Source organism: Bombus fervidus, chromosome 5 (genome assembly GCF_041682495.2).
Source record: "Bombus fervidus isolate BK054 chromosome 5, iyBomFerv1, whole genome shotgun sequence".
Classification (NCBI taxonomy): domain Eukaryota; kingdom Metazoa; phylum Arthropoda; class Insecta; order Hymenoptera; family Apidae; genus Bombus; species Bombus fervidus.
This window is the reverse complement of record NC_091521.1, coordinates 13,631,246-13,650,498: the sequence shown is the minus strand read 5'-3', so window position 1 is coordinate 13,650,498 and position 19,253 is coordinate 13,631,246. Positions and strand designations below refer to the sequence as shown.

The 19,253-nt window shown below is 43.1% G+C and overlaps 1 protein-coding gene across 7 annotated transcripts in view; it reads right to left on the bottom strand.

Moving 5' to 3' along the window:
- Positions 1-19,253, bottom strand: part of LOC139987845 (uncharacterized) — a 56,602-nt gene that overhangs the window by 10,577 nt on the left and 26,772 nt on the right. For all 7 annotated transcript variants that reach the window (XM_072004593.1, XM_072004598.1, XM_072004596.1 and 4 more), the window contains 6 exons: positions 4,860-5,009; positions 2,875-3,069; positions 2,108-2,193; positions 1,334-1,530; positions 1,102-1,219; positions 632-871 (listed from right to left, as the gene is read on the bottom strand). In XM_072004593.1, the coding sequence (XP_071860694.1) occupies positions 632-871; positions 1,102-1,219; positions 1,334-1,530; positions 2,108-2,193; positions 2,875-3,069; positions 4,860-5,009 (986 nt within the window). The remainder of the gene's footprint in view (positions 1-631; positions 872-1,101; positions 1,220-1,333; positions 1,531-2,107; positions 2,194-2,874; positions 3,070-4,859; positions 5,010-19,253) is intronic.

The following is a 19,253-nucleotide window of genomic DNA, read 5'->3' as shown; positions in this document are numbered from 1 at the left end:
TCGGTTTAACGACACTGGTCGGTCGCTGTACTCTCGGACAGAGCGTAACAGGCCGACACGCAGCGCCGATAAAAATAGTTGGACGGCGTCCAAATGGGTCTCGTAGCCGGGATTTTTCTCCCCGTTTGCGCACGACCGACCAACGAACAGTCAGTAGGTCACGCTGCCTGTTTCCGCCAAGGAATCCGCTGCGCCACGCGCTTGCTGCGAGAAAATGAATAAAATGCAAAGTACACCGTCTAATCGTACGTGCTGCAGTTTTCACGAGAAGAATAAAGCCTCGGCGGATTTATGCGCCTCCTTAATATTTCTGCCAGCTTCTTGATTCCTGACCTAGCTGAATTTGTCAAGCTAGACACACGGATGCGCCATTATCGCGCGCTTTTCCGGCCCGAGGCGTGAATCTTTTATCAAATTGCGATTGCACGAAGTTTTATTCGACTTTATGAAAACGGTCTGATCGTCAGTCACGGAGGATTCACTCGGTCCACGTGTATCCGAGGCAAAGGAACGTAGAACTCGAACGAAGCGAATTCAACGAAGAGATTTAGAGGCGTTCGTCATTTTTAAGCGACATGAGCGTATATTCGCGGTATGCTAACTCTGAAAGTGTTCCCAAGGACGTACTTACGCCGGAGTACTCCTGCATCGCTTTCGGATGCGAGAAGATGTACATGTAGCTCTTTGGATTTGCCCTCGAATGTAAATTCGCGGTCATTATTAATGGCGCGACGGTACCGCTGTCGGATAGAGCATCCAGAACGAGATCCCGATTCTTCAGCGTGTAGTCGTTCGTAAAGCCGGCCGAGAAATCGCCGTATTGTTCCAGAATCTTCGACAGAATTAGTTCCGCCTCCAGTTCGTGCGTCGCCTGCCGACCAAGAAATATCGCGTCACTTTGTTATTCGCGCGTCGGCTGAATCTCGCCGGATTCAATATCGGCCTGTATACAAATATTCCTACCCGAAATTCCGCCCCTCGACGTTCGCGCGTGCCAATTTCATTGCCAATAAATCGCGATCGATTTCAAATCGCGATCGAATTCTACTTGACAAACGAGGAAATTGAAAAAAAAAAACAGATTGACGTTTCGACAATTACCTTGGCATATTCTCGTAAAACTTCATCTCTCTGCACATCCACCATTCCATGCAACAACGCTATCGGTGACAGAATGTGAAACTTCTCTGATTCCGTGACGCCATACATCAGGTCAAACCTGTTCGACAGATTTGATCTTCAAACGGTTCTTCTTCGTGGAAATTGTATAAAAAACGTGTATTCTCTACGAACAAGTAGCAGATTGATTTCTGCATTCTTTGGAATATCCTACCTGCCAAATAGTTCAGAATTTTTCATCAAATTCAAAGGCTTGTCCGGGATAACCACGTTGTCGATCAACGGCGCGAATGCTGGAACGTAATTCGGCTTGTGGATTTTCACGTTCAGCAATGTGCTTACGTCTTGGCCACGTAAACACAACACCAGGTCATTGTCGGTCGTGGTGGGACAATTGAGGGCGTGCGCCACCTGAAAAATCATTCGAGCCATCTCTCAACGACTCGCGATGAACGTTCCCTCTGTCTGCTAGAATCGTAGCTGCACGTCGCGATGATGAAAAACGATATTTCTTTCTTTGTTAGTTCCAATCGCAACCGCCACCTTCCATCCTTCTATTTTCGAGTAGAAACGGGGCGATCGTACATGTATGGAACACGACTCGTTTGCCCCTAGCAGGGAACACGATATCGATCTTCTGTCGACAAGATGTCAGGTACGAATTCGAACGTTCCTTTCGCCACGAGTCAAATGTAGGTCCGTGCACAGAATACTGTCATACTTTCACTTTTCACACAATTTTACGCCGTATAACATTTCGGTTAAACTAAGATACAAATCTTTCGCGATAAGATACCAGAAACGTTTGAATAGCGATCACGCATATACAAGTCATACGAATTTGGTTCAAGAGATATAACGCGTTGTTGGTAACGGTCAAATAAATATCCAAATAAATACATCGTATCTTAATAGAAAGAAATTACGAGCAGAAAATTGTTGATACATCGGCTTTCATTTTGCGTATCATCAAGATTAATGAATCTACCTGTTTGGTGATTTGTAGGGGTGCTTTTCCGATAGCATCGGCGCTTAACGCTGATCCGGACATCAATATAGCCCGTTTGAAGAGACCTGCGAAAGATGGAAAGACGATTAATGATCCAACTCTCTTGAGATCAAGCCAGTAGCTACTTGTACGCGTGAAATGTTAAGTTTTTCATTCTATAGTATAATTATCGATCGAACATCACGGTACTATTCCCCCCGGCTTATATTGCCGTTGAAAAATGATCGTAGTCTCCATTTTCTCCTGCCATTTCTTGTTTACAAGGGTTATCCTTTCCATCGGCGACTTTAAAAAGAAACACACGAGCCTTCGAGCAAAGTACAAACTTCCAGAATCACGATTCCATCGAAATTTTTAATGATACCCAAAAGAAGAGATCGAAACGTTTGACCATAGACGTTTGTTTCGCTTATAAGATTCACGCGCGACAAAACGTCGAGTTTCAGTCGAACGAGCGTTTCGTTTTCTCGAACGAGTCGTATCCTTGTAAAAAATTATGTTTTCAAAATAATCTGACCAATTTCGTAAGAAATTACATCTTTTTCTTAGGTTCGTCACGAACTTGGTTTCTTCGATCGACTCCTAAAAGCGATACTTAAAGTTTGCATTTCTAAAATCGAAGCCTGTGCACGACGGTCTTATCGATTTCACGAAAATGGAGGTTACGTGTTCCTTTCGCGAAAGTATTCTCTTAATATTCAGGCATCGCAAAAGTCGCAAACACGCGACACCGCAGTAACCGTTACCTTTCTTATTAGCCACCGGGCTGATAAGGAGTAGGTTAGCGAAAATGGCGCCAGTACCATGGCCGACGAGCGTAATGCTGTTCGGATCGCCACCGAAATCAGCGATGTTCTCTCGCAGCCAAAGTAGCGCCGCTATTTGATCCAGCAACCCGAAATTGCTCGTCGTATCGTCCCTGATCCCGGGTCTCAAGAAACCTGCAATCAAATGTTCACGGTCGAACGAATAACATACAATCGTTTTCCCTAATATCGGACTTACTGAACTTTATGATTCTTCCGTATATTCTTCAAGATAGAAAATGTTTCGCGCCAATCGTAGCCCATCGATCTTTAATCTCGAACGATTCACCGTAATCAATCTTGTAATTCCAACAACAAAAAAAGATCTTACGTACGTTTCTTTTACACGGCGAATAATTTTTATCCAGGCGAGAAAAGAGAAAAGCCAGCTTTTACTCTACAAGGCCTACAGCCTGCACCAAGACATCAACTCGGGACGTAAAACTGGTTGGCATAACGTGCTCTTTCTTTTTGTTCACGCGAGCCTGCTCGTTATCCATATTTTTCCCCCGTTGTTTTGCAAAAGGCTGAAGTTATCCGGACCTCTCGCGAGCCAACTGTAGCCGACTACGGACCAACGGGAAGAGGGTGAAGTTAACTAAGCGCCTTCCCAGCACTTTAACCTAATTTATGATTATGGTTTCGCGGCTGCTTCTTCGTTTTTTCCTTCCTTCTACCTTTCTTTTTTTTTTTTCCTTTCCTTTGCCCCTTCCACGCTTTAACTCTCATCCCACTTGTCGGATGTGGCGGCGCAGCTCGCGCCACCGACGTCCATCCATTTGCAATGCGCGCGCGGAGGTTGCGTTATCATTTTAGGCCAAAGGATAGGCGGAAGCTCCTCGTTGCGAATACCCAGCTGCAGCCGGTAAAGCCGGAAGGGGTTGGAAAAAATAGAGCAGACCACGAGAAAAACGGCGACGATCGATGGAAGTTTCGGGGGCAAAAGGGCCGCTTTTGTCTCGCTCTTTTCTCGCAGAAAAATTGTTTTTTCTCCTTTGAAAATGATCTCGAAACTTTTATATACCCGCCATTCGTTTCACCTTCGCGACTTCTTGCTTCCGCGCAACGAATTCCTTATTTTTATCAAAAAACAGATAGATTTTCATCTAGCTACAAAATTGAACCATTTGTACAATAACACATATTTAACTGTTAGAAGTTACACATTAAACGATCGAATCGTTAGTAGCGATTTTCGTGTATCGTAATTTTTCGAACATAAAAAGCGATATATAAATTCGCAGGGAGTATAAAAAGTTTGAGTACTCCGGGCTCGAAGAGCGAGTCATCTTTGCGTTGTTTATACGAGCGGACGGATTGCAAAAGATATCAGGAGACGATGGCGGTTGTCCCGGTGTGCGATGACGGATCGATAGACAGCCGCACGGGAAGAAGGTAGAAATAAAAAGGAATTGGTCGAAGATCAAAAAGCCGCTGGCGTAGCGAAGCACGAACGTTAATGAAGCAGAATTCCTGATTTCATGCAACGCTGCCGCTGGCGGCGCTCGGCAAGATTTCATAAATTCGTATCGAGACGATGCGATGGCGCGGGACTTTCTCGCATAGTTCTCTCAGACGTTTCATATCCAGAACGATCGAATTCGATTTGATGTGACCCACGCCTCCTACTTCCGCCTAGTATCTTCTGATCTCATCTGCCTTTCAGATGAATCCATCGCGAAAACACAGCAACGCGGGAATACTTGACTCGTACTACTTGCGACGAGCAAGTAGTATAATCGTACTACAGAAAGACCGTACAGCGGAAACACGATTCATCTAACGTAACTTACACGAAAGATTGCAGCTTTGACATTTTCTTACATACGTGTTATATTTTCGAAGAACTGAATTCGTAAAAAGATAGTGAATTACATAGGTAAATAGGTTAGTCTAACTCTAAGCATTAAGTCTGCGTAACTTACCTAGAATGCCTAGGCGAAAGTTGATAGTGACAAAGACGATGTTACCATAAGATGTCAATATAGTACCGTCGTAGAGGTTGCCGCTATTCCATTCAAAGCTCTCTCCGTGAATGAACACCATCACGGGATACTTCCGCAGAGTCTTCTGACCTGAAGACAAAAGGGTGTAGGGTATTAATGTTGGCGGAGCAAGATGAACGTTTGCTGTGCTCTTTTAGTTACCGTACTTATTTTACAATGTTTCATAAAGGCGTCAAATAAATCAAGCGACATTATAATGCAAAATACATTTCGAAATACTTTCTGGCCAAGCATAGTAATGCATTTAGCTGGTAATTACGATGGAAAAACGATATCGTCTGTAAACGGAATATACAAAAGCGCAACGTTAATTGATCCATCGATATTGTATAAAGCCAATGCCGTACGCGAATGACGGATTAATGCAGAAATAAATTTTTATACGTTGACCAAAGATGCAGATACGATTGAATAACCAAGCGGATCGTATCATAAATTCATATCATAAATTAGTTCACTCGGGAACCGAATAAAGCGTAGATTGATAATTTTTTATCCACGCTCCGCGTATTCGAAGAAATCGATCGAATAATGCAGGAAATTTTCCTCAACGTCGCAATAATGTTTCTCGGGTATCGAGGAAAAAAGAACAACGAAATTTAACGAAAGGAAGAAAGAACTACGATCGCGTGGAATAAACGACGATCAAGATGATTCGTGTTGCTTATTGATAACGCTATCCCGTGTAAATTACGATTGTTACAAGGGCGTGTCCCTACCGATTGTATGTTTTCCCATGCGAGAGTTATCTTGATTTACATCGCTCGAAAAATTATCAGCGGAGTTTGCCTGACGATGGTACACGCGTGAGTCGGGTCAGTTGCAAAATTTATCACACCTCACCCCCTGGTCGAGCCTGTTCGTGAACTATTCACTCTGAGTTTTCGGTATTAGGGTATCTATAAATTCTTCTCCCCCATCCTGTAGACGACGTAGTTTCCTTTTAGCGAACGATCCACAAATTAGACCAGAACGAACACTGGCTCGACCGCCCTTCCCAACCCACCTTTACGAGCGGTCGAGATTTATCGGGGAATCTGTTTTACACGATTTCAGTTTCCGTCGCGCGACCAACTTCGCGCTGACATTTGAACACCGCTCCAATCCAGCCGGAATTAAATCATACGCGTCTCCTTGAAACCCGAAGATTAATTGTCTTTGAAAGTAAATATACTTTACTTTCGTCCCCTGTTCGCTTTACCAACACATCGCTCGGCGAACAATTATAGTACGACTGGCGAGCGAAGGTAAGTTTCCTCTGTAAACCCGCATCAACAGCAACTCTTACCGTATCCGCTCTAACCTCATCCGCTTTCCACAGATAAACGTTCTTTCGAAAGCGGGCAGAAATCGCTGCTTCCGTAATTTCCGTCGGAAGACACGGAACTTCCGTGTCACTTTTTTTTTTCCTTGCGAGGAGAAGAAACGATGGCGGTGGTTGCGCACGTGTCCAATCTATCTCTAAGTTCGTTTACAAAGCAGGTCGGAGAAAATTGTGCTTTATTAAGTACTATCCCAGGGAGTAGATATCGGTGATCCTTTGTTCGATATTTCGAGACGGTGACCGAATTTGTTACGCTAATGCGTATACCGTTGTATATCTTCCTTGGCAGCTAACCGAAACTGCCGACAGTAGCGGGAAAAATATGGCGAGCAAACGGGCAAGAAACGGATGGAGCAAGAAAGCGGGTGGGGATGATCAGCAACGAGCTGACGAGCTGTTAACGCGTTTATGGACTGTCAACAACGTATCGCGTTCTTCGAGGCCGCAAATTGAATCCGCTCAACCTGCCCCGGGGGCTGAAACGACACGTTTATACGAGATTTTTCCCCCACGACTAACTTTACGGGTCACGTCATAATTATTTGTATTGTTATACGAGTTCCAGCAGCTTGGTATTCAAGGAAACGAACTTGGAAAATTGCTGCCTTCGGTGATATATCTTTCCGACGAAATAATAATGAACGGAAGAGTAGAATAATTATTCCCGTATTACAGGGATTTAATTTATTACTTTCATATCTCGTTTGTTCACCCTCGTTAGAAATAATTAATACGCAAGACCTAGTCTTACGTGAGTGGTATTAAAAAAATATACAAGCCCATTGTTATCTCAGAGTCAGCCCGTGTAATATAAAAACCATCGCGTTTTTGTTGCATTCTGGTTCGCGGCGTGTTCGGTGTACCGTAGTCCAATTGAATAAAATTTCAGAGGCCATCGTTTTTGCCTGTTTGTAAGCACCGACCCTGCTGGTTATTGTGTCGCGAAAGAATCCTCGTGAACGAGCACGTTATGAGTCGAAAAAATTCGGGCATTCTATCCTCCGCGAGATTCTTTCGGCCAACTTCGTTTTCGGTGAACACGCATATACCACCCTCGTTTACGGCGCAGAATCGTCGAGCAAACGAGCAGAAGAGCGGAGGGAGAGCACGAACAATAGGAATATCGAAATTATCGCGGCGCTGGTGCGCGTTACTTCCGCAAAGAATCCATTGATTCAGCGGACCGCGCGGGGCGCATTTTCACCGAGGCCATCTCACAGGAGTAAAAAGGCGACGGAAAATAGGTCGATGCGATCGTACGAAAACCACTCGTGCAATAATAAATGCCCCGTATGGCTATTTCTATAAGATCGTATCGACCTATTTTTTTGTCGTCTTTGCCTTCAGATATACATGTACAATGGCGTTAAAAGAAGTCCCGTGTACGATATCGGAGCGTCCCATTTACAATCGATACTGCATCGCGTCCATCTAGCAAAATTATAGGCGTGAGAACGTGGAAATGAATCTTCGTGAACTAAATGACCACTATGGAAACAGGGTTGTCTTAAACGACCTTAAAGCTTCTTAAAGTTTCAATGCACGTGCAAAGAATCGTAGAAAATGAACGAGGCATCGGCCAGGCACGGTGAATTCCACTCACGAATGAAACTGTGGTTAGGAAATTTCCATAAAAATTAAAAGGTGAATCGTTGGGCTGTACATGAAATTGACGTATAACGGATCACGCCTGGGGATATGTTCATCTTTGGTCGGTGGATGTGCGCGCTTGGAAATCGAACCGGTCGCTATAAATCAATTGACGCGAATCTATGTCCTAATAAAAGGAGCAACGGGGTCGATGGTGCGGCGAGTAAAAAGATATCATGTGGTGCACTTTACGCTACGACGATATAATGCAACCTGTACTGTGTTCACCGAACATATTATTATTAAACTTGGCCAGTCAACGATAATGTTACAATATTTGCGACGACAGTGTCGACTGATCCAACTTTTCTGATATCGAACCACGTAATGAAAGTACCACGTACCGGAGAACTAGGCGTTGCTCGATCAGCTTTACTGACTTTATGTGAAACACGAATATTTCCTAGATCTTTTTACGATATTGGGGGTTCTTTGTTTCGAGCCAAAGTAAGCAACTTTTGTAACGTTCGATACAATAGCAGCAAGGAACTTTGAAACAACCGTGGCAGAGCTCATGAAATTAGAATCTGTGAACGTACTTCTTATCGAATGGCAGTGTACCGTCACTGACCATCGTTGAGTTGCTCCGTAATCCACGATCATTGCGCATCATCGGAATAATTTACAAGTCTAATACCAGAAACTGGAACAAGTCTACGGCGTTTATACATAAAACAAATCAACGTTCGATTTACGAGCGAACCCCTTTACGATATCAGCGAACTGGTTCGGGGGTGGTTTTTACCGCGACGTAATCATTTTTATCGGTCCCGCGGCCCCGTCGTTCCTGACCGGCGTCGGATAAATATTTATGGCCGTCCCGTATAGCGTTCGGGCGTCGATGCCCTCGTAACTCAACCCCCGTACGGCCGATTTCTTTTTATGGCCGCCGCCAGGCGACGAGTTACAGCTCCGTTGAATTTACGGGTGCCGCCCCGCTTTAATCCAGCCCTGTAATTGCCGACGGCCTCGAAACGCAACGAATCTCGTGTCTGGTTCGAGGTCGACGACATCTACCAACATCGCCGTTTCGTGCAGACAGAAACGATTCGAGGGTGGCTTTTGACAGACCGAAACAATATCTGGAGGGGGTGGCAAACGAACATGCTTCGCCACCTCGTGGTCAGATCGCGAAACTTTCCTCGACGGGGGTTGCTACGCCCTCGACTAGATGTCGGTACGCATCGTATTTTCGTAGGATTCGACAGACATCCTTCTATCAATATCATCAAATTGATTTCTAGGATGAATAATGCCAGCTCGCGCCCTTCATCTGACTACGGTATTGGAAAGCGTGAACGATATTGCTACCCCCGATTACACTTGCAAGTAGCAAGAATTTCTTCGAGGGTAGATATCGATTCTTTGAATCGGAGGAATGACTGTAGAGTGAACTTTACAGGGCACCGATAGTTATAGCAAGTCTGGTAAATAATTGGAAACCATTTGGTTCTGAAACGACTGATGTAACTTTCAACTGGTACAGCTTATCGAAGTCTAACAAAGAAGATGCTTCTGTATAGGGGAACGTCTTAAAAAAGTATTTCGCGAATTTCTAGTTGAAAACGATCGCGGAAATTAATCTACTTATTCGTAAGGACGACGTCAAGGATACAATACAGAGTTTCCACAATAGGAGGATGGGATTTACAGAAAACCCTTGAGAGTTGTTTTCTGCATACCACACTAAGAAATAAATTCCATTTGAATCGCGATAAAACGACATGGCATTCGCGATAGATATGTTTCTTCGAGCATGAAACTCTTTTTTTCTCTCGAGTAGCTTCGACAATGATCTACAAAAAGGAAGTTGAGAATTAAACGATAATGTTGAAGCATCGCTGTAACCATTTATACTGGTATTTCGTAAATTTCTTACAAGAGGAGATCGCAAAGGGTAGCGAAAAGAAAAAAAAAAAATAATGAAAAAATTTAATATGCAAGTGTACGCAAATACCTTTTACCGTTACAAATTTATACTTAAAGGTATCCTAGGCAGGCGCGGTGCTCATTTGCATGGAAAACGGGCGATTTTGACAGGTCAAAAGACCTCGTTATAGAGGCTTGTTCAGTTAATGGATTAACTTTACGCCCAAGGGAAGACAGGGTACATGATGAGGCTGGGTTATTTTCACGCGCGCGTTTTATTGGTCGCCTCGCTATGCGCATATCCGTTCGGCGTGTATTGAAAAATACAAACGAGCTAATTAACTAATTAGATCGGCGGTACCCAGATGCGCCAGCGATGCGCTGAACGGTAATTGTAAAACACGGATTAACGTTAGCTCGTGGGAACGACTCGAAAAACAACATTGTCGTTTTTCCGAGATCTCGTCCCTTTTTGCATCCTTGCCGTTTCGATGTAAAACGATTCCGAGGTTTTGCGGTGGCTGGGAACTGCCGTACAAAATCGTTTAAAGCTGTGTGCGGTGTACATTATTGACTCGTACTACTGGTGCGGTGTTTAAGTAGTACAAGTAAATTGCGAACGTATCTAGTACGTCACTGCATAGACCGATACAGTTTTTTTTTTTTTTTACAATTATCTCTGCGATACTTTAAGCTTTTTAATTACTACTCTTCAATTGTTGTTGTTGTCGATCCTCCAAAATTTCTTCGTTCATCCCTCTTAATCTCTTTCACGTAGAGATCGATTCGGAGATGGAGAATTGGTTAAGTATACGCGTTTCGAACATTCTGTTTCGATATGAATTTATAGTTGTCACGTTTTGCCAAGCAACAGCTACTTTCGCGAGCTTTCTCCGATCATTGGATCGGTCGTTCGAAGTAGACAAAGTGCAAACTCATGTCGTCCGCTTTTTACGGCCAACCGTGCCGTGAAAATTCAGAAGAACGAAGAATATGGTCGAACAATTGCTGCAAAATGGGGTAACACAACGGAACCTGCGTTCCCAACCTCCGTATCAGTCACCCCTGTGTGGAGAAACTCTCGCGGTTCGTTGCTTGTTACCTAAGCAAGTTCACGGACGTAACAGGGGAACGTTAATCGAGCATGAAACGGCTCAACGCTATAACTGTATCATAGTAGTGTGTACTTGAGTAATATTATGGTTATGGGACTACAAAGTTCCACCGTGCCGCGGTACTTCTGAGTTTTAAGGGTGGTAATGTCGAGCAAAGTTAGATGCCAGTATACACATTCCGCTGTAGTCCCATTTCTACATCGGAGCATGGCGTTGTTCCATCAAATGATCATACTACTTGAAGCATAGTGGGTGTTAACTACATTATTGCGTTATTGAATTTTTTATCCTCCCTTTTCGAGGAGGAAAAGAATTTGTCCCCTGCGATTCTACTATACCGTACTAAAAATATTTTCTCTACTTCTCCCACTTATTCTCTCATCTAATTCGTACACTATGGCACGGAAGTTTGTACCGAGGTAAATTTACATTCTCATACGAAAAACAGATTCAAAAGAGCCCCAACAGGGGATTCGATCCAGGGACATTCTCGGCCGTAGACGAGTACGCTACCCATTGTGTCAACCTCTGGTCGGGGAAACAAATGTCTTCAGACGCTACTTGAGCATCGTGGACGCATTGTGAAACACAAGCGAGCTGTGTTTCAATTGCAAAAGACGGTCCGGACGCGTAATAAGGTTACGTTCTCCACGGTCCAGAAGGCGAGCAACGTCAGAGGTAAAAAGAATTCTCTCCAAGATGCGGTCCTTTTTTTCTTCTTCTTCTTCCTCCACTGTACCCTTCTACTACACCATAGAGAGGGATGCTACAGACGGCTCTGTACGAACGCAACCATCGTATTACATTCGTCGTCCGCATTTTCATCTCAAAGAATTATGACTTCTTTGAAGGTTTCTCGACCATTCACTTTGGAGCCTCTGGAAATCCGTCGTTATTCGACTTCGCATACGAGTCGAGCGGATGCTGTGCATCTTTTATACAGATCCGTATGCACCTTCGAGTAACTACCGATTCCATGGGAGCCTGTGCCTTGCCACGCCAGAAACAGACGTTTCCCCGTTTCGAGTAGATATGCCCTGGTTGACCCACGTATTCGCTTCATCGTGAAAATATACTGCGCGAGACTTGCGGATGTGACTCGAGAGTTTCAGCGCTTTTCCTCGCTTTGGCGCGAAAGGAGATGAAATCGGCCGTGATTTCGTATACGTCCGAAGAAATTCGATCGACAGAAGCTCGTATTGAAAATTGTGGAAATTTATAAGGGATATTCGATATCACGATGGCTAAATACAAACAAGAGGCAAAGTACAAATAACTGGCTATCTCCGTTAGTGTTTAGCAAATTCTACGGCTTCTAGGTTGGACGTAAAGGCCACTGTTGTAAATCGATTCGCATTGAAGATCTCAGCAAAGTCGAAAAAGAAGGAAGCGGAGAATTGACGCAACCGTCTAGTGCTTTCCTCTCCTTTCTTTCTTATCTGCGAACCGAACGGCAAGAAAACAGAACCGTGAGAGATCCGAATGTTCGATACGAACGTTGCGGTGTAGATACATGGTCCGGCAAAGCCTTCCATTATCCTGGTCGACGCTATTCAATCCATGGTACACGTATCCCGATGTATTTCGCGAAGCGTCTCGGCTAGATAAAGCGACGCGCCGCTCCTCCAGCGTCGCTCGGTTGTCCATAAACAGATCCGTTTATCAGTTTCCTGGTGATAAACTCACCAGGCAGACGAGAGGATCCGTCACCATCTAAACATTTACTTTGGAGTCTCTCTTTTAAGACGGAAAACCAAGAAAGGAGAAAACAACATAGCGGAATCTCGGAAGAGTGGAGCTTAAGCAGAGGATCCGAAAGTTCGAAGTTCAAAGGTTTCTTAGGGGTGGTTTTCGGATTATCCTGGAAAGTTTAAAGTCCAGGCGTTAGGATTTATCCTCGAAATATCGCGCGCTTCTTTCTGGTACGGTTGCTACAGCTATTATAGAAAACTAAAGGTGCGAAGATGACAGGATGCTAGGCAATAATGCTCGAAATGTCAGTTTCAACTCTCCCTTCGCCCCTGTCACACCTAGCGACGTCTCCACTTTGAAAAACTGCGACAAAGTGGAGGTGATCCGTGCGCGGTGCTTCATCCCTTTCGTCCCCTCGTTTCGGTGCAATCCTCCATTTCCAGGTTGGAGAGTTATTGTTTTCAAGCGTCTCGACGTCAACGTCACAGGCGAAAAGTAACAAGCAAACAAGGCCGCCGCTTTCTTTTTTCGCAGAGCTGAGAGAGAGGGACAAAGGGAGAGAAAATAAGAGAGAGAGAGAGAGAAACGAATCTAGACGCGCGAGCGCCACAGATGCAAAAAGACACTGACGTTTCCCTAACGATGCGGACGATTAACGTTTATTCGACGAATAATGAGAATTGCATGCATAATGAAGCGACGCACGAAAGAAGTTGACGGTCCATTGCTCCTTTTTCTATCGATATTCCGGAACAATGCGAAGGAATGGAAGCTAGGAATAGTCTGCCGCCCGACGATCAAGACCTTTTTATACCATTTATTTGTCGATTTCAAATGTTCCTTATCCTTTGACCTAAACGTCGAACTATTCTGGAAGAATTCGAAAATTTATTTTCGTCCTATCGTCGAATGGCGTTTCCGATGAAATATTTTCAATATCCATCGACCGGTCTTCAAGGATTCTCACCATCGTCCTTGGACACGCATGATTCACTTTGACATTTGGCGAGATTTTCTTTCCATTCGCCAGATTTATCGGCTCCAGAACAGGCATTAATTTTATTTACAATGTGGCTCCGACTACATCGATAAACAATAAATTTAATACTACAAACTACATATCACTTACAAACTAAATATTGCTTTCCTTACTGGGTTTCAACGAATTTCACGTACACGAAAGTAAACGATTTCATGGAAAGAAGTTTCGCTCACTGTCCGTTTTTTGCATCGCGCGTTTCCCAGCCTGAGAGAAATAAAAGGCTATTGTAACATAGTTGTGTAAAATTTGTGCGAATGTACGCACACTTCAACCGTTGGATTTATATACCTTGGGAACTTTAAATATTTAGAGGAGCATGGTACATGTTCGACGAAATTTTTCCGAATATCGTGGTTTCTCGGTCGAGGAAGTAGTCCGAGCTGTTGAACAACATTTTTGTTCTAACGGAAATTTTATTATACCGAGTTCTCTTTGCGTACTGAGAAAATACGCGGTAGAATTTCAGTTTTTACTTCGGTTTCTCTATGACCAATTAAATACCGAATGCGTACAAATTCACAACGTACTGTAAAGAAAAAGTCTCGATGAGATATCTTTTCGATAAGTGTTACGAAATGTAAACTGATAATGCTACAAATTGTAAAAAGATCTACCACGTGTTAATTGATTTAAATTTCGATATAACACTTTTGTTGTTTTACTCAATTCATCGCAATCTCGCCACGGCCAATTTATCGTCACGTTGAGGAACATAGATGCAATTTCTAATTCAATTTAATTGCATCTTCTGGATTACAAAAGATTATCCGAAGCTACTTGTTGATCCAAGAACTTCTCCGTACCGAATACCTGAGAAGGGAACGGGCTATAGACAAGTTACGAGACAAAAGCTTATAATCTAATCCTTTATCAATTTTCATAGTTGACGACTTGAATTTTGTAAGGCTACCATGCCCGATTACTTAAAAAGGGTGAAATTTACATCGGCTAGAGAAGTATGTTATTAGATAACGTCATTCCCTAGCAATTTTCTCGGCGACGGTCGTTAGCTTTCCTTTTAATTAAGTTTGTAGCACAATCGGAACCACAGCGAGGACCGAACAGACGCGGTAATCGTTGATCGAGGCTGAACTCCAGCACGTTCTAACCCCTTACACCCGCTGGAATGTCAATGAAATGGCAACGATGCGGGTAAACCTAATAATGAGCGGTATTATTAAGCGCAATAACGTTTTTAGATTGCCCGTTTAAATGCATGAAGCGAGCAACTGGCACGCGCATCCAAGTTATCCGATATTACGGCGGCGGAAGGTATTGCCCTGTGTCGGGATAGATATATTTACGCGTACGCCAGCGACCAAGCAGCAGTACGATAACCGGACTGTCCTTTCTAAAGCGGAGCTTAAAAGCTTTTCCACCGCGTGCGCCGGAAAAAGCTCCCACAGTCGTAAACGCTACGAGGTGACCACGACTTTCGGCGAATACTGATGCTACCGCTTTCCTGCAGAAATTCTTGCCAGCTTCGTGCCAGCCCGAATCCTATGTCCGACGCCATGCGTCGCGACTCTCCTCGACGTTGGAATTTTTTCGCGGTTGGACCACGAATTCCCCTTACTTGAAATCGATGTCACACGGGACTTGATTTTCAGGGTGTGGTTTTCTAAATCGAGAGGGATGTTGTTCGATGTTGAAGCGCTGAGAGATTTAGATCGACTCCAGAATCTCTTCATTAACATACGTTTCTTTATTAATTACGAATAGTTGTTTGGAAAATGTGAAAAATAAAAAATATAATTTAAAATTGATGCACTATGAATCGAACGGAGCATGCTTGTACCAAAAATTTTTCCACTGTATTGGTAACAGCCATTTATCCTGTAATATATATTATATTTATTAATTGCTTATGTTAAATATAAATCCATTTTGCAATATTATACTGTTTTTTTATACTTCTCATTTTGTAAACTTTCTTCTGTCCGTCACTGCATGTAGAGCAGTACTTTATTCGAATTCATCATTTGAATAAAATTTTGTCTTTGTCGAAATTTGCTTATGTAATTTCAAATGAGAAGTTATCATGTTTCATGTTATTTTACAGCTGAGCTGCAGTAAAACTCGGTAATTTAGACTGGAAATAATACATCTTCACGCGTGTAATATTGTCATAATTGAACGTTCCAAGCAGTTGACAAATTAAGGCGGCTTCGCACTGCACAAGCAACGCGTTTCGCTTAATAAATGAAGCTAATTAAACGAAAAACAAAACGGTCGACCCACGTTGTTCACCGTGACTATTAATTACCTCGAACCTGGGGTCATTATAAAATTTTGCTGCGACATACAAAAATTCATCGTGCGAATCGCCTCTCTCGGCTATTCTCGTTGTGTAAAAAATTGCTCGTATAATTTCATACTTACTTAGAATCTTAATTCGCAAATTAATAATTCGAATACGGGAAATGTGCGAACTGGCAAAGATATAGCTTTAATCATTTATAATAGTTCGTAATAAATTTTAACCGCGTGAACGCAAATCCTACGATTCAGTTTAAGAATAGCTTCTTCCCCTGTTAGACAGGTACAAGGGGGTTCAATGGTACGAATTTCGCATATATGATGATCACGAGATCTCCATCGTAGCCTCGATTTGATCCGGATCTAAATTAGCCGATCTTCGCGAATGCGTTAATTATGCAAGTCGAACAGCAAGTGGTTGCCGTTGACTCGGGGCAGATCGGTCGATTAACTGAGCGATACTCGATCAACAGGGATGACAAGTGGAGAAAGCTCGAAAGCTTGTTAAAATCCAGCTTATCGAAAATCGCGACGAATTCATTGGCGTTATTTCCAGTACGTAGCCGGCGCCTAGACGCGTGATCTATTTCGTCGGAAGTGGCGGCGATCGATTAGCAGAAAATATATAGCGATTGACGTGACGCGGTAGGTGCATCGCTCAACCGATTGTAACGGTATCGGCTCGTAATTTCGGAAAACGACGCTCTAGGCAACGCCACCGCTACTAATACAAACAACCGGGACACCGGTACACGCTCGCCCGTTCGAAATTGTCGGCCCATCCTCTCCAACGCCCGATTGCTCACCCGAATGCGCTCTAACCATTTCCCCCTTTGATTCCCTCCTTCGTTCTCTTCCTGCTTCATACAGTATGGTTAAAGGCTTTGGTTCTTGAAATTGACGTTCAAGGTTCCTAAGCGTATTTGATAAATATTTCATAGAATTTCGTCTTTATCTAAAAATCGATACAACGAATGCTATTTCGTAATTTTCTATTCTACGTGCCACATGAATTTGCCAGCTCCTCTGTACGAGATTACGGAGCCGTTCTTCCCCGTAAACTACAAGCTACCAACGTAGACACACTTTAGCGTTCCGTGTAATTTCATCAGCGCAGCTGTAATTTGCCGGACTACTTGTCACGCTCGAACATTGCACCCTATTTCTAACCAACCGCGTATGTCCGCCGTCGAAAAACCGCCAACGGAACGATCAACACGAGTGGAAATCGCCATGGGATCAGAGTCATGAAATTCTCGTATTCGTTGCAACGTACTCTGCAATTTCCAGGGGTTGGCGTTTCAACTATAGGAACTTTATTTCTCCAATGATCGCAGTCATGACGATTCGCTTTCCCGGATACTACTAATATTACTGTACAAGCTTAAATTAATATGATATTTTGTTCAATTCTTCCAAACGTTATGACATTTATCTTGCGCGTTGTCTTTTAATGAAATACTTATTATATCGAGCACGAAAAACAGATCGAATAGGTCCACAATTCCACTTCTAAATACTCGACGGTACGATTGGTACCTGGATAATGATCGCGTCCGGCCTCTCGCTTTACCCTCCGTCCGTTATAGCGCATCGCCGTGAATGAATTAACGGTGCAATTAATCAAACGCACCGAATAATGAGCGTGCAATGTAACAGCGTTCCAGCGAACTCGAACGAGTGGACAAGCCTCTGACGGTGTTCGCGATCGCGTGTTAATACCGGCCACGAGAGAGTAAACCGAAACGGTTCGCGACGCATATAATGACATTTCGATAGATCCACGTTATTAATGAGCTTCGACGTTATTTACTTTGCCAAGTAACACCGGTCCGTAGCGCGCCATATTCTTGCCCTTGTTCGCGCGCAATGATTCCTCGCGTTTCGTTGATCAATGAAATTGCGTTATCGACTTCATCTGATCCATTACGCGATGATAACCATATCGTCGAACTAATACTCGTCGTGGGACATTGGCAATTCCCTGCTAATTGTAAGCCATTTCGATCCTTGATCTTTCTAGATGATTGATTAATCGGATTCGAAAAATGTTATTAATTTTATAAAACGTGGAAACTATGATTGCGGAATGGATAGTTTTATGTTTTTTATCGTTATAGAAAATGGAATTGTCTGTGGTGAATGAATGAATAAAAAAAAAAAAAAAATGAAAAAAAAACAAACTAAAAAAAAAATCTATCATTGAACAAGCTTTGTCCGAAACCCGTTTTATTGGAATAAAAAAAAAACGGGCACGTTCATGGAAGCTGCTTAAAAGGATCGATTGATCCTGTTCACTGTCGATTTACAAATTGAAGAATTTTCTGTATGATTTCTTCGCGAAGTAGACACGATCGTTAGCGTTGTCCGCGCTAAAATTATTAAAGAGAGAAAAAAATATACGGGGGAAAATCTCAGCCGCTCATTACGGCGGAAAAAGAATAATAATAGGCGAAAATTCACGCATCGCCACATAATGACTGAACCAGAATTCGAAATCATGGCCGATAGATCGTCAGCATCGTCGATAAATCGCAATGCCTTTCGTCCATTGATCTCGTTCACAGCGATATTTCACCGTGTTTCGATTATTCACCGATCATAATCGTTTGAATTCACGGAAACTCGAATAAAAGTTCCTAATGCAACCATTTCACGGTAGCATCCAGTAATTTTGCAGATTCACCAGCTGTATTTCGCGAAAATCCCCTCGAAACATGCCCGATGGGAATGTACTACTATCGTTGGACTTGACGCGTCGTGATAATTACGAGTCAGTGGAATTTGTTTGTCCGCGAAGATTTAATATTTTCTTTGAATAGGTTTACTAGTAGGAAAAATATAATTTTAACGAATTATGTGTCCGCTTCGATAACATTTCAGAGGAGAATAAAGGAGCGGAAATACAATGGCATTACAAATGGTAAAATTAGCATCATAAGCGGTTGAGTAGTCAACTATGCGGCGCCGACTTTCTGAACGCATATTTGATATTTATGGAGGGCGATGTCTCGTCGAAGTAAAAGCGTGCTACTTTGTAAAATTTCAAAGTCCCATCATCCCTCCTGGGTGGTCTAGTACAAAAGTTCCAGATAGCGAGTTTTCCATATCTAGCAACGTCGCCTTTCGTTTTTCGTTACACGATATGAAAACCGAATTTGTTCTTTCGTTAAACGAAAACGGAGAAAGAGAAACGAGACATAGATTTTAGGGATGGCACAACATGAATCTCGGTGGTCGGTAGTTTGAAAATAATTATTGTCATCCACGATATATTTTTAGATTCTCTCAACATCGCACGTGCATAATTGTACCGAGATTGAACTTGTTGGCGTGGAAGTGTCAGTAACACGCTACCTGGT